This window comes from Caenorhabditis briggsae (assembly GCF_000004555.2).
Source record: "Caenorhabditis briggsae complete genome, chrX, whole genome shotgun sequence".
NCBI classification, from domain to species: domain Eukaryota; kingdom Metazoa; phylum Nematoda; class Chromadorea; order Rhabditida; family Rhabditidae; genus Caenorhabditis; species Caenorhabditis briggsae.
Window position 1 is genome coordinate 20,085,259 of NC_013491.2, and position 13,109 is coordinate 20,098,367.

At 38.5% G+C, this 13,109-nt stretch overlaps 3 protein-coding genes across 3 annotated transcripts in view; 2 read left to right on the top strand and 1 right to left on the bottom strand.

Moving 5' to 3' along the window:
* Positions 1–3,962: 3,962 nt before the first annotated feature.
* On the bottom strand, positions 3,963–4,338 carry CBG07274 (the record flags this gene model as incomplete). Its single annotated transcript, XM_045240657.1, has 3 exons — positions 3,963–4,075; positions 4,127–4,274; positions 4,324–4,338. The coding sequence occupies 3 exons, from the start codon at positions 4,336–4,338 to the stop codon at positions 3,963–3,965; spliced, it is 276 nt and encodes a 91-aa protein (XP_045093569.1).
* Positions 4,339–9,086: 4,748 nt separating this feature from the next.
* On the top strand, positions 9,087–9,564 carry CBG07272 (the record flags this gene model as incomplete). The annotated part of the gene is made up of 3 exons (XM_002645601.1): positions 9,087–9,184; positions 9,234–9,400; positions 9,452–9,564. The coding sequence occupies 3 exons, from the start codon at positions 9,087–9,089 to the stop codon at positions 9,562–9,564; spliced, it is 378 nt and encodes a 125-aa protein (XP_002645647.1).
* A 1,514-nt stretch (positions 9,565–11,078) lies between these two features.
* The window catches only part of CBG07271, a gene marked incomplete at both ends in the record, with an annotated part of 4,253 nt that continues 2,222 nt past the window's right edge, over positions 11,079–13,109 (top strand). Inside the window, 3 exons of the mRNA XM_045240658.1 lie at positions 11,079–11,319; positions 12,323–12,482; positions 12,961–13,060. Coding sequence (XP_045093570.1) covers positions 11,079–11,319; positions 12,323–12,482; positions 12,961–13,060 — 501 coding nt within the window. The remainder of the gene's footprint in view (positions 11,320–12,322; positions 12,483–12,960; positions 13,061–13,109) is intronic.

Sequence of the window (13,109 nt, forward strand, 5' to 3'; positions counted from 1 at the left end):
TCTCATTGGGCCACCACCTTGAGCTGGAGCATTGGCACTGGATGCATTCCATGGTGCATCGATGGTAGTCCATTTAGTCCCATCGGTGTAGCTTGCTCCCCGTTGTCATGTTTTCTGAAATTTCTGAAAAATAATTGTATATTCTTTCTCAGATCGTCGCGAGCTTCAAAATGAGTATAAACACGACTAGGCTCCGCCCACTTTGATATGTTCGGTTTAGACGCGCATGGTCCCTCCAGATGAGTCAAGTTAAGGAAAAGTAGGTCATGATTATACTCATTTTGAAGCTCTCGACAAAATAAAACCAGCTAGTTTATTTTTACAGTGTTTTGATCGAAAATAAGGAAGTTTGGACATTTCGAAAACTTTTTCAAAAAAAATTCCAAAAAAAAATCCCAAAAAAATATTTCAAATTCACTCGCATTTGCGCCCATATAATTGAAAATACGCTTTTTTTGTCTTATGGCAAGTTTAAAATAAAATACACTTACCCCATTTTGGATAAATTCCTTATGCTTCTTCCAGACATTCAGAAAATCACCTCTCTCTTTGTGGTGGCATTTCAGATGGGACCTCACCCCACCAAGGGACCTGAAATGAATTTGGCTCACAATTTGGTACATATATGATGTAGTGAGACAGTTACCGTAAACACTCTAATGGAACGCCACCCATCCAGTTTGAGCCTAAATATTTCACTTCTTTTGAAAGATATCAAAAAGTTGTCAAATGATAAAATGTTTATCATAATATTAGTAGCATTTTATCAGTTAACAACATTTTCACATCTTTCACAGGAGCTGAGATAAATTTTATTGAAGTTGATCCCACATTGGCTCTGATAGAAGCTCATCCTATGCGTGCACTTTGATATCAATTATCTCGGTTCCCATGAAAGATATAAAAAATTTGGTAACTGATAAACTATTGATGGCATTATGATGAACAATTTTCTAGTTAAAACTTTTTTATATCTCTCATAGGAATCGAGATAAGTGAACCCAAAGTTAGTGGGTTCTTTTATCGCAGGTTTTACGGTTAAGGCCCCAGAAAATTAAAATAAACTCACTTGAAGCATTTGTCGCATTCGGGACATTTCTGGTCTCTCGTGGATGCATGACTCAACTGATGAAGACAAAGGCTCGACTCGGAATGAAACTTTTTGAGACATACATTACATTCGTGAGTCCATTTACCGACATGAATCGACTTTTGGTGCCTTCTCAGTTCTAAAAATTCCAGATATTTTTTTAGAAGAACAAAAAATTCAGGCACCACACTTTCCGCTTAATTATCTCAATTTCTGGGAAATATATCAAAAATGGACAAGCTATTAAAATGTTTATCATAATACAAGGAATTTCGCAAAGTCATATGTTCTAACATCTCAACTCTTCAACTATCAGATTTTATTGATTGGAAAAGGGAACTCACTTTTTGAAATCAAAAAATTTCAGAAAAATAAGAGAATAAATAAATAAAAAAGTAATGCCAGAAAAATAAGGGAACTTCCTAGAATCCATTCAGAAGGATTATCTAGAAAGTTCCCGAGAATATTGAGACGTTCATTCTGTTAGGACGTCGAAACAAGAACTGAGCTATGTGTTTATGATGGTGTGTATAAGGGGGAGGGGGGGGGGCTAGAGGTCAAATCGATTTTCTGCGTCTCTCACATTCTTGTGCTAACTCATCGACGTTCCTCTGTGTCTGCACGCACACACACACGGAAATATTGAGGTGGTTATATACAGGGTGGATACTAATTATTCATACACATTCAAGACATCATAACTCGTTTGAAAGACATTGAAAATTGTTGAAATTTTAACAGTAAATCGTTAAAACGATAGAGAAACAAAAATTGAATTTAGTTTTCAAATCTTCCACCATCGGCTCAGATGACAGCTCGATTCCTTCCAGAGAAGAGTCGATCCCGGCACGCAGGCGTTTTGGCAGAAGAGCGTCCCATAATTTTTCGTGGGCAACCATTAAAGCATCCAAACTTGATTAGTTTTCCGTAAAGACTTTCTGGCTAGGATATCCCTAAATGACATTATAAAATTAGTTCAAATATGGCGACGGAGCCTGCTTTTCTGCAACCTCTATCAACCCTAGAATATTGCCTTTGAATCACTGATGAGCGTCTGCGGCAGGACCCTTTGAGATTTTTGACGGCGTCTGAGCTGGACATTCCTTTTTCAACACTTTAATTTTCGCTGCATGGTACGGTAAAGCTCGCGCCATCTCTTTCAAACTGGAGAAAAAGACACGAAATTTTGCAAATATGTAAACGAAGATGTGGTTAACAAATTTGTAAACAATTGCAGTGAGTTGCGCTCCTGTGCGGGCGTTTAATGAGGTGTCTTAAGACTCCAAAGACACAAATTTTGGTCATAGTTCTACTGTTATTTAAGCTGTTTAAGCCCTGATTTGCATCGTCTTCCGGGGTTCCAGTCTTGAAATTTGAAAATCTCAAATGAAAATCATAAGTGTATTTTGACACACACACAAACACAATAAAGATCGAGTGTGGTTAGAAAATTTCATGATTTGAAACACAATTATCCAAAGTTATTTATTATTGAGTGAACAAAACGATGGAGGCCAAGTGCTTGTTGCTGTGGGCAAAACGAAAATGCGTTGAAGTGAAAGACGATTTTGATGGGATCCATGCTTCTTTTCGTCCAGAATAGCCATGGCAAACGATCAAATCTAAAACGAAACTGATGACGGAGAGTATCAATAGGTCTTTTATAAGAACTAACCGCAAAGTAGTGATTCTTCAATATCAAATCAAGTCCGTCCGATGTGTATCAACTGACAGCTATTTGATTAGCCAAGTCTGGTTGAGATCCAACTTTTGCAGATGTTTCCAAGCACCAAGTCTAAGAAAAGCACCTTGGGAGACTGACATGTGAGTGAAAGTCGTCATCTCATCGGCTGACACGATTTTTGTACTCTGATATGCTTCTCCGGATGACTTCGATAGACCATATCTGAAAATAGTGTATGTTTGATCCACGAGTTATTCTCTTTGTCACAACTTACCATTCTGAATAATTATTGAAGAGATCCGACTTTACCCGACCTACATTGTGATTAAACTTCAATCCCGTTCTAGTTATATTCTCGTCTGAATGTGGGAACGCTCACTTCGACATTTTCTTCACATATAATAAGAATTACCACATCGGCTGCTTCTGTCTCCATTTAAGCTCCTGAAACTGAAACTTCTTACTCACCAACTCTACATTCGCACTTAGGGACAGTATATTTTCGAGATTTCTTTTTTCTTGCATCAAGTTTTCCAGCAGCGATTTCAAATGATTACTAAGCTCTTTAGACCTAATATCTCTCGCGCTCACCGTCAAATTACTTGGTTCAATGGCAGCTTGAAATCTTTTCAAAATTACAAGCGTTTTTTATTTTTACGCGCTTCAATTTTTTACTACCTAGCTAGATAGGGCTCTCCGCTAACTCGGCGGAAAATTCTTGACCAGAAAAACTTTTATTTTTTGAATTTTGTGACAATAATTACTCACCGAAAAGTGTACTCTTCCCTCCAAATATCGATTTTTCATTTTGTTCGTTCCGCTTTGTTTCTGGAAGATTAAGAAGATATTCCTAAAAAAAGGTCGTAAAAACCTGGAATCGAATTTTTGTTTTAAATATATTCGAGCAAATGAAATCAATTGATGGTTTTTTGGGGGTTTACAAAAACACTTTTTTCAACCGTTTATTTAAATAAAAATTATTTAAAAAAATTATAAATTATTGAATTCCTTCTCAACTGCTCCAAATGCTCCTCGAAGACAGCCTTCTCATGCTCGAGCCACTTCTGACGATCGGCGAAAGAGACGCTGCTCCATGCAGATTCTGAATAGGTTCCGTTAGTCTTTCTGTCGCCTTAGGACCAAAAATGATTTACCGAGCTCACTCGAAGTCTTAACTTCCGTCACAATTCAGAGGTAGTTGTGGAAGAGGTGCTTGGCCATCTTTGTCTTGGATCCAACCTCCTGTGGTATCGCCTTGAACCTCTTATCGGGGTTGTAGAGGTTCAGCACGGTGAGCTGGCCTGAAATGACAATAAAAATTAGTAGATTATTTTTTCATGAATTGCGCTTACCGAGCTCAGGATCTTTGAAAACCGGGCACTCTGAGTGATGGTCCCTGGCTTCTTGAAGAAGCGCCTGGTATTCCTCGGTTCCTTCCTCGAGCGGCTCCTTTTGTTGGATCGCTTTCCTCGCTTTGTCTCCGGCGCTCCATTTTCTGAGCTGCAAAATGAGATTGCTGGTGTCGCTTCAAATAGAATTTCGATCATACCTCGATTGGAGCCATCCACCGGAAAGACGACGGAGGCAGCGATCATGGCTCGATCGAAGAGCCGTTGGATGGAGCATCGACTGGAGCATCGACCACATTCGCAGCTGCTGGAGCTGAATCCTTTTTCGATGGACGACCTCGGCGAGAGTATCTTTTGGGGACTCTTGACCTTGGCTGGTATACTGCAAAAAAATTCTAGGTTTAATATTGAAAAATACTCTCGTCGTCCATTTTCAGATCACTTCGAATTTTTATGGTAACTCGAAATGTTAAACAAACATGAATATTTTGAAAATTTAACATTTTGGAATAATTTCAATGTTTTGAAAACGCGTTTGAATAAAAAAGAACTCACCTTTTACAGTAAAATTTTCAGAAAAATATGAGAATAAATAGATAAAGAAGTAACTTCAGAAAAAATAAGGGAACTTTTTAGAATCCATTCAGAAGGATTCTCTAGAAAGTTCCCGTGAATTTAGACGTCCATTCTGTCAGGTCGTCAAAACAAGAACTGAGCTATGTTTTTATGATGGTCTGTATAAGGGGAGGGGGGGGGGGGCGGGAGCTAGAGGTCAAATCGATTTTCTGCGTCTCTCACATTCTTGTGCTCCCTCATCGACGTTCCTTTGTGTCTGCACGCGCACACACACACGGTTATATATTGAGGTGGTTATATACGACGACCCCAAATTAGCAGGTGTCCTCGAAGGAGAGACTCAGAGAATCGGAAGACAGTGTAAAGCTTTGACCATAACTCTGTTCATTTTCAATTTTGGAAAATACTTGTTTCATTTTTGAATTCATCGAAAGGGGAGCTTCAAATAAAAACTAAACATGCTTAGTTTTGGTGAAAATTGGAAATGACTTCAAAGACGTCTAAAAGATTCCAAAGACACACATTTTGGTTATCATTATACTTTTATAAAGCTTTTTAGATCATGATTTGCACATTCTTTCAAAAGAAATCAAAATTGTGGAGACATGGAGAAAAGGAAAAACGCGGGCAAAATTAAATTAACTGGATGTTTCAACTCGCTTCAGAAAGTTGAGAAATTTCGCGGGGGAAGTGATTAAATTGGAAGAGATATGGATAAAATAAGAAAAAAGATTCTGGGGAAAGGAATTGAATTTAAAATGATACAAACAAATGTAAAGTGGTAAATGGGGGAAAAATCGAATAATTGGACAAAGCGAAACAGTGTTTGAAACACAAATGAAGCCTAAGATATGGCGGCCATAGAGAATTTAGTCTGGGACTGGAGAATTGATGATTCGAGACAATTGATTGGGAAGTTTTGCCAAAAATGTTGATGGAAATTGAAGGACGAGAGAATTTCTGAAACCAAAAACAATATTCTGACGTTTCTATTCTTTCCGCCTACCTAATTTATTCGTCCGTGGAGCTTTGAACCATCTTCTTTGCTCTTCGGCTTCTTCCGCTCGTTTTTTTCTCTTTGAACCAATAGTGCTCTCCTGAAAACCAAAATCAGTATCTGAAAATAGCGCATGTTTGGTCAATGCGTTCTCTGATTTGTCACAACTTACCATTCTGAAGAGCTATTGAGGAGAATCAACTCTACCCGACCTCTCTTGTGGTAGAACTCAAATCCCATGCTGCGCTATCGGTTGCAACGGAGTGTATCGTTTTGGCATCACTATCTCTAGCTTTATGACCAATTCGTGGACACTTATACCACTTTATCAAAGGTTTGTTCTGATCTCCAATCTCAGTTCTGCTCACATTGCTATTGGCTTCCGATCCTTCCCTTCTCGTATGAGCATCTTCTTCTTTGCCTTTCTGTTCGCATTTCACTATCCTTTTCTCAGCTATTGTTGAAAACTCCTACGTTTTTGAAGTCTTGTTGAACATCAAATGCCTTGATAATATCGGATGACGAGCTTCTTGTACTCGAATTGCTGCTCCGGACGATATTGATGGTCGAAATCTAGAATAAATACCTGTTTGGTCAATGTGTTCCTTAATTTCAATGTAATTGCTTACCGGTTTGAATAGTATTAAGGAGAATCCACTCCATCCGACCTCAATAGCGTTAAAATTCAAATTCCGTCCTGCTCGATCGTCGTTCAAGTCTGGAAACGCTCTCTTCAATATCTTTCCCACATCCATTTAGAACTCCTACATCGGCTGCTTCTGCCTCCGTTTAAGCTTTTCGAATATGTCGTGAGCTTCCGCCTCTTGATTTCATTGCAATTTTCTTCAGCAATTCTCAAAATCGAAAAACGACTCAACTGTCTTTTCTTTCTCCCTATCCTTGCGCCAACGGACCTTTTGGAATTCGTTGATAACAATAAACCGGATTTCCTGGAGTGCGCCTGAATTTTTTTCGATTGTCTTTTTCTCAATGTATTCTTCCTTCTCACCTTTAGCATGCTCCGATAACTTCTTTCATCTTGCCGACGCCTTTTTCTGCTCTTACACTGCTTGCTGGAGTTCGAGGTAGACATTTGACTCAGAAGTCCAGCCAAAGGTACATCTTGCAGCCACAACTAATGCATGAAGGTGGTGTTCATCCCTTCAGATGGTTATCAACGGTTCGTTGGTCCGTTTCGAGCTTTCTGAATCATTCAATCTGTCGCAATTTGCTGTTCTTGTCATCAATTTGTGATTTGTAGTGCAAATACTGTAATTTGGATCAGTCGAACATCAAGCCACCGGTTTTATCCTGATTCGCTGGTTCTTTGTCGACAACTGCATTCTTTGCTCTGAAAATGGTGATTTGTTAGTGTTTTTGACCGACGCTTCATTTGAAACTCACAGATTTCTGCTTGATTTGTGTGGAAAAAGGTAAGACATTATCTTACTTTTCTGAGCACGTGCAATGAATTCCGTTTTGGTGAGATATTTGTGACTGGGAGGTAAATGCACGGACGGCAGATTGAAAAATGGGCGGAATAATCAAAATTGATATAAAAATCAAATATCACCCGAATCTATGTCCACTTGATGAATCATATAACCATCCAGGTTTTCTCTTTTTTTCATTGGCTTTGTGCAATTGAAGTGCTGAAAAAAACATCAAATAAATTGAGAACACTAGGGGTTACTTATTGAGTCTGCATAAGGAGGTCCAGCCCGGGTGAAGGGACGGATAAGCACATGAAGACAACTCATTTGGTTTGAATTTTGTACATGAGAGTTTAGGAGATCCAAAATTTTGTAACTATCACACTTAATCATCGAAGAAGATAAAAAACGGTAAAAATCTAAGTGCCTCTTGTCACGTTCTATTAGCATGTACTTGAATTGAAAAAAAAACTATTCATGTTAGCAATTGTTATAAAACTATCATTTTACATTGAAGTTCTCTACATCTTCGGTGGAATGAGGTTTGTCTATTTCGAAGCCCTCCAAATTCTCGAAACCCTCCACATTTCATCTTTAAACTGTGTGTGTTTTCAGACGGGGGTTGAGAATTTGCTCAAAATTTGTAGAAAAGTACTTTCGAAAAAACTGAAAACGGTTTCAACAATAACTTTTCCCCGGATCCAATGGGAATCGAAATATGAGTTTAGTAATGTAACTGAAAGACCTCCAGAAACACTAACTGCTAAAAGACACTATTGAAAACAACGAGATGCAGAGAGAGTGAGAGACACAGACAAACGCTATGCACTCACAGAACCTCTATGCACTCAAAGAGACCTTTGTAACCTGAAAAACTAGAAGACACTAAAACACAGAATTCCTATAAAACACTATTTATTGAATCAACAATAAATCAACCTATTAAAGGTGAGTTAAAACAAATGGAGGCGTCACCAGTGTGAACGCACTCCCAAGCAAGAACTGAAGGGGAAACGATGAGAGAGACCACGAGGGGAGATGCCCAGAGAAAACAGCAAAAAAAAGATTTTCAAAAATTTGTGCATTGGAATTCAAGAACATTTGTTGAATTCAAGAAACTTTCAGAAACCAGCCTCAGTGAAAAGGCATTTCACAGAGTGTTACTCCAAAAACAGTGCGAAAGAGGACCTAAATAGCTTCAGTAAATGTATATTTATGACCGGAAGTTATTTCTTTAAAATCTTTTAGCCGCTTTCGAAGTCAATTTCAATTTTTCACCGAATCTTAGCATGTTTAGACTTATTTTGAAGCTCTCATCTTCCAAAATTCGAAAATAAATCGATTACTTTCCAAGTCTGGAAATGAACAAAGTTATGATCAAAACTTTAAACTGTCTTCCATTTCTCTGAGTCTCTCCTTCGAGGACACCCGCTAATTTGGGGTCATTGCGTGTCCGTATACAAATCCGTATACAAATTACCAACCACTGATGAACGTCGATGAGGGAGCACAAGAATGTGAGATACGCAGAAAATTGATTTGACCTCTAGCTCCACCCCCCCCCCTTATACACACCACCATAAACACATAGCTCAGTTCTTGTTTCGACGACCTGACAGAATGGACGTCTAAATTCACGGGAACTTTCTAGAGAATCCTTCTGAATGGATTCTAAAAAGTTCCCTTATTTTTTCTGAAGTTACTTCTTTATCTATTTATTCTCATATTTTTCTGAAAATTTTACTGTAAAAGGTGAGTTCTTTTTTATTCAAACGCGTTTTCAAAACATTGAAATTATTCCAAAATGTTAAATTTTCAAAATATTCATGTTTGTTTAACATTTCGAGTTACCATAAAAATTTGAAATTATCTGAAAATGAACGATGAGAGTATTTTTCAATTTTAATACTAGAAATTGGTCGTCCATCGAAAAAGGATTCAGCTCCAGCAGCTGCGAATGTGGTCGATGCTCCAGTCGATGCTCCATCCAACGGCTCTTCGATCGAGCCATGATCGCTGCCTCCGTCGTCTTTCCGGTGGATGGCTCCAATCGAGGTATGATCGAAATTCTATTTGAAGCGACACCAGCAATCTCATTTTGCAGCTCAGAAAATGGAGCGCCGGAGACAAAGCAAGTTATGCGCCGGGCCGCGAGGAAAGCGATCCAACAAAAGGAGCCGCTAGAGGAAGGAACCGAGGAATACCAGGCGCTTCTTCAAGAAGCCAGGGACCATCACTCAGAGTGCCCGGTTTTCAAAGATCCTGAGCTCGGTAAGCGCAATTCATGAAAAAATAATCTACTAATTTTTATTGTCACTTCAGGCCAGCTCACCGTGCTGAACCTCTACAACCCCGATAAGAGGTTCAAGGCGATACCACAGGAGGTTGGATCCAAGACAAAGATGGCCAAGCACCTCTTCCACAACTACCTCTGAGTTGTGACGGAAGTTAAGACTTCGAGTGAGCTCGGTAAATCATTTTTGGTCCTAAGGCGACAGAAAGACTAACGGAACCTATTCAGAATCTGCATGGAGCAGCGTCTCTTTCGCCGATCGTCAGAAGTGGCTCGAGCATGAGAAGGCTGTCTTCGAGGAGCATTTGGAGCAGTTGAGAAGGAATTCAATAATTTATAATTTTTTTAAATAATTTTTATTTAAATAAACGGTTGAAAAAAGTGTTTTTGTAAACCCCCAAAAAACCATCAATTGATTTCATTTGCTCGAATATATTTAAAACAAAAATTCGATTCCAGGTTTTTACGACCTTTTTTTAGGAATATCTTCTTAATCTTCCAGAAACAAAGCGGAACGAACAAAATGAAAAATCGATATTTGGAGGGAAGAGTACACTTTTCGGTGAGTAATTATTGTCACAAAATTCAAAAAATAAAAGTTTTTCTGGTCAAGAATTTTCCGCCGAGTTAGCGGAGAGCCCTACCTAGCTAGGTAGTAAAAATTGAAGCGCGTAAAAGTAAAAAACGCATGTAGTTTTGAAAAGATTGCAACCTGCAATTGAACCGAGTAATTTGACAGTGAGCGCAAAAATCGTGTCAGCCGATGAGATGACGACTTTCACTCACATGTCAGTCTCCCAAGGTGCTTTTCTTAGACTTGGTGCTTGGAAACATCTGCAAAAGTTGGATCTCAACCAGACTTGGCTAATCAAATAGCTGTCAGTTGATACACATCGGACGGACTTGATTTGATATTGAAGAATCACTACTTTGCGGTTAGTTCTTATAAAAGACCTATTGATACTCTCCGTCATCAGTTTCGTTTTAGATTTGATCGTTTGCCATGGCTATTCTGGACGAAAAGAAGCATGGATCCCATCAAAATCGTCTTTCACTTCAACGCATTTTCGTTTTGCCCACAGCAACAAGCACTTGGCCTCCATCGTTTTGTTCACTCAATAATAAATAACTTTGGATAATTGTGTTTCAAATCATGAAATTTTCTAACCACACTCGATCTTTATTGTGTTTGTGTGTGTGTCAAAATACACTTATGATTTTCATTTGAGATTTTCAAATTTCAAGACTGGAACCCCGGAAGACGATGCAAATCAGGGCTTAAACAGCTTAAATAACAGTAGAACTATGACCAAAATTTGTGTCTTTGGAGTCTTAAGACACCTCATTAAACGCCCGCACAGGAGCGCAACTCACTGCAATTGTTTACAAATTTGTTAACCACATCTTCGTTTACATATTTGCAAAATTTCGTGTCTTTTTCTCCATTTTGAAAGAAATGGCGCGAGCTTTACCGTACCATGCAGCGAAAATTAAAGTGTTGAAAAAGGAATGTCCAGCTCAGACGCCGTCAAAAATCTCAAGGTGCCGAGAATCTTGGTTCAAAAAACTGTTTTACGTTACCAGAGCTGCGGCTTCAAGATGAATTTTCAAAATCTGGTCGTCCATTCACCGTGACCACTTCGGCTGTCGTTAAAGCTGGCCGAGAGAGCGTCGCCAAAATCCGGAAAAGAGCACCAGAAAGATGATGGAAACTATTCTCAATCAGAAGCTGTACTTGTATACTCATCAAATATGGAAAACGGAGTTACTGACGAAGAAAAACCAGCTGCTCCTGAAGAAAAAATCACAACACCTCCTCGGCGGCACGCTAGCCATTTTCAAGCCATTTTTGCACTTTTTGATGAGGAAAAATTTGCTGTTGAGGCTGACGAAAACGGTAAAAAGGGCCGTATTATTGCTACTGACTTTTAAACCTTTTGTAAAAAATAAAAATTTTCGAATCTAAGCCAAGGGTCCTGCCGCAGACGCTCATCAGTGATTCAAGAGCAATATACTAGGGTTGATAGAGGTTGCAGAAAAGCAGGCTCCGTCGCCATATTTGAACTAATTTTATAATGTCATTTAGGGATATCCTAGCCAGAAAGTCTTTACGGAAAACTAATCAAGTTTGGATGCTTTAATGGTTGCCCACGAAAAATTATGGGACGCTCTTCTGCCAAAACGCCTGCGTGCCGGGATCGACTCTTCTCTGGAAGGAATCGAGCTGTCATCTGAGCCGATGGTGGAAGATTTGAAAACTAAATTCAATTTTTGTTTCTCTATCGTTTTAACGATTTACTGTTAAAATTTCAACAATTTTCAATGTCTTTCAAACGAGTTATGATGTCTTGAATGTGTATGAATAATTAGTATCCACCCTGTATATAACCACCTCAATATTTCCGTGTGTGTGTGCGTGCAGACACAGAGGAACGTCGATGAGTTAGCACAAGAATGTGAGAGACGCAGAAAATCGATTTGACCTCTAGCCCCCCCCCCTCCCCCTTATACACACCATCATAAACACATAGCTCAGTTCTTGTTTCGACGTCCTAACAGAATGAACGTCTCAATATTCTCGGGAACTTTCTAGATAATCCTTCTGAATGGATTCTAGGAAGTTCCCTTATTTTTCTGGCATTACTTTTTTATTTATTTATTCTCTTATTTTTCTGAAATTTTTTGATTTCAAAAAGTGAGTTCCCTTTTCCAATCAATAAAATCTGATAGTTGAAGAGTTGAGATGTTAGAACATATGACTTTGCGAAATTCCTTGTATTATGATAAACATTTTAATAGCTTGTCCATTTTTGATATATTTCCCAGAAATTGAGATAATTAAGCGGAAAGTGTGGTGCCTGAATTTTTTGTTCTTCTAAAAAAATATCTGGAATTTTTAGAACTGAGAAGGCACCAAAAGTCGATTCATGTCGGTAAATGGACTCACGAATGTAATGTATGTCTCAAAAAGTTTCATTCCGAGTCGAGCCTTTGTCTTCATCAGTTGAGTCATGCATCCACGAGAGACCAGAAATGTCCCGAATGCGACAAATGCTTCAAGTGAGTTTATTTTAATTTTCTGGGGCCTTAACCGTAAAACCTGCGATAAAAGAACCCACTAACTTTGGGTTCACTTATCTCGATTCCTATGAGAGATATAAAAAAGTTTTAACTAGAAAATTGTTCATCATAATGCCATCAATAGTTTATCAGTTACCAAATTTTTTATATCTTTCATGGGAACCGAGATAATTGATATCAAAGTGCACGCATAGGATGAGCTTCTATCAGAGCCAATGTGGGATCAACTTCAATAAAATTTATCTCAGCTCCTGTGAAAGATGTGAAAATGTTGTTAACTGATAAAATGCTACTAATATTATGATAAACATTTTATCATTTGACAACTTTTTGATATCTTTCAAAAGAAGTGAAATATTTAGGCTCAAACTGGATGGGTGGCGTTCCATTAGAGTGTTTACGGTAACTGTCTCACTACATCATATATGTACCAAATTGTGAGCCAAATTCATTTCAGGTCCCTTGGTGGGGTGAGGTCCCATCTGAAATGCCACCACAAAGAGAGAGGTGATTTTCTGAATGTCTGGAAGAAGCATAAGGAATTTATCCAAAATGGGGTAAGTGTATTTTATTTTAAACTTGCCATAAGACAAAAAAAGCGTATTT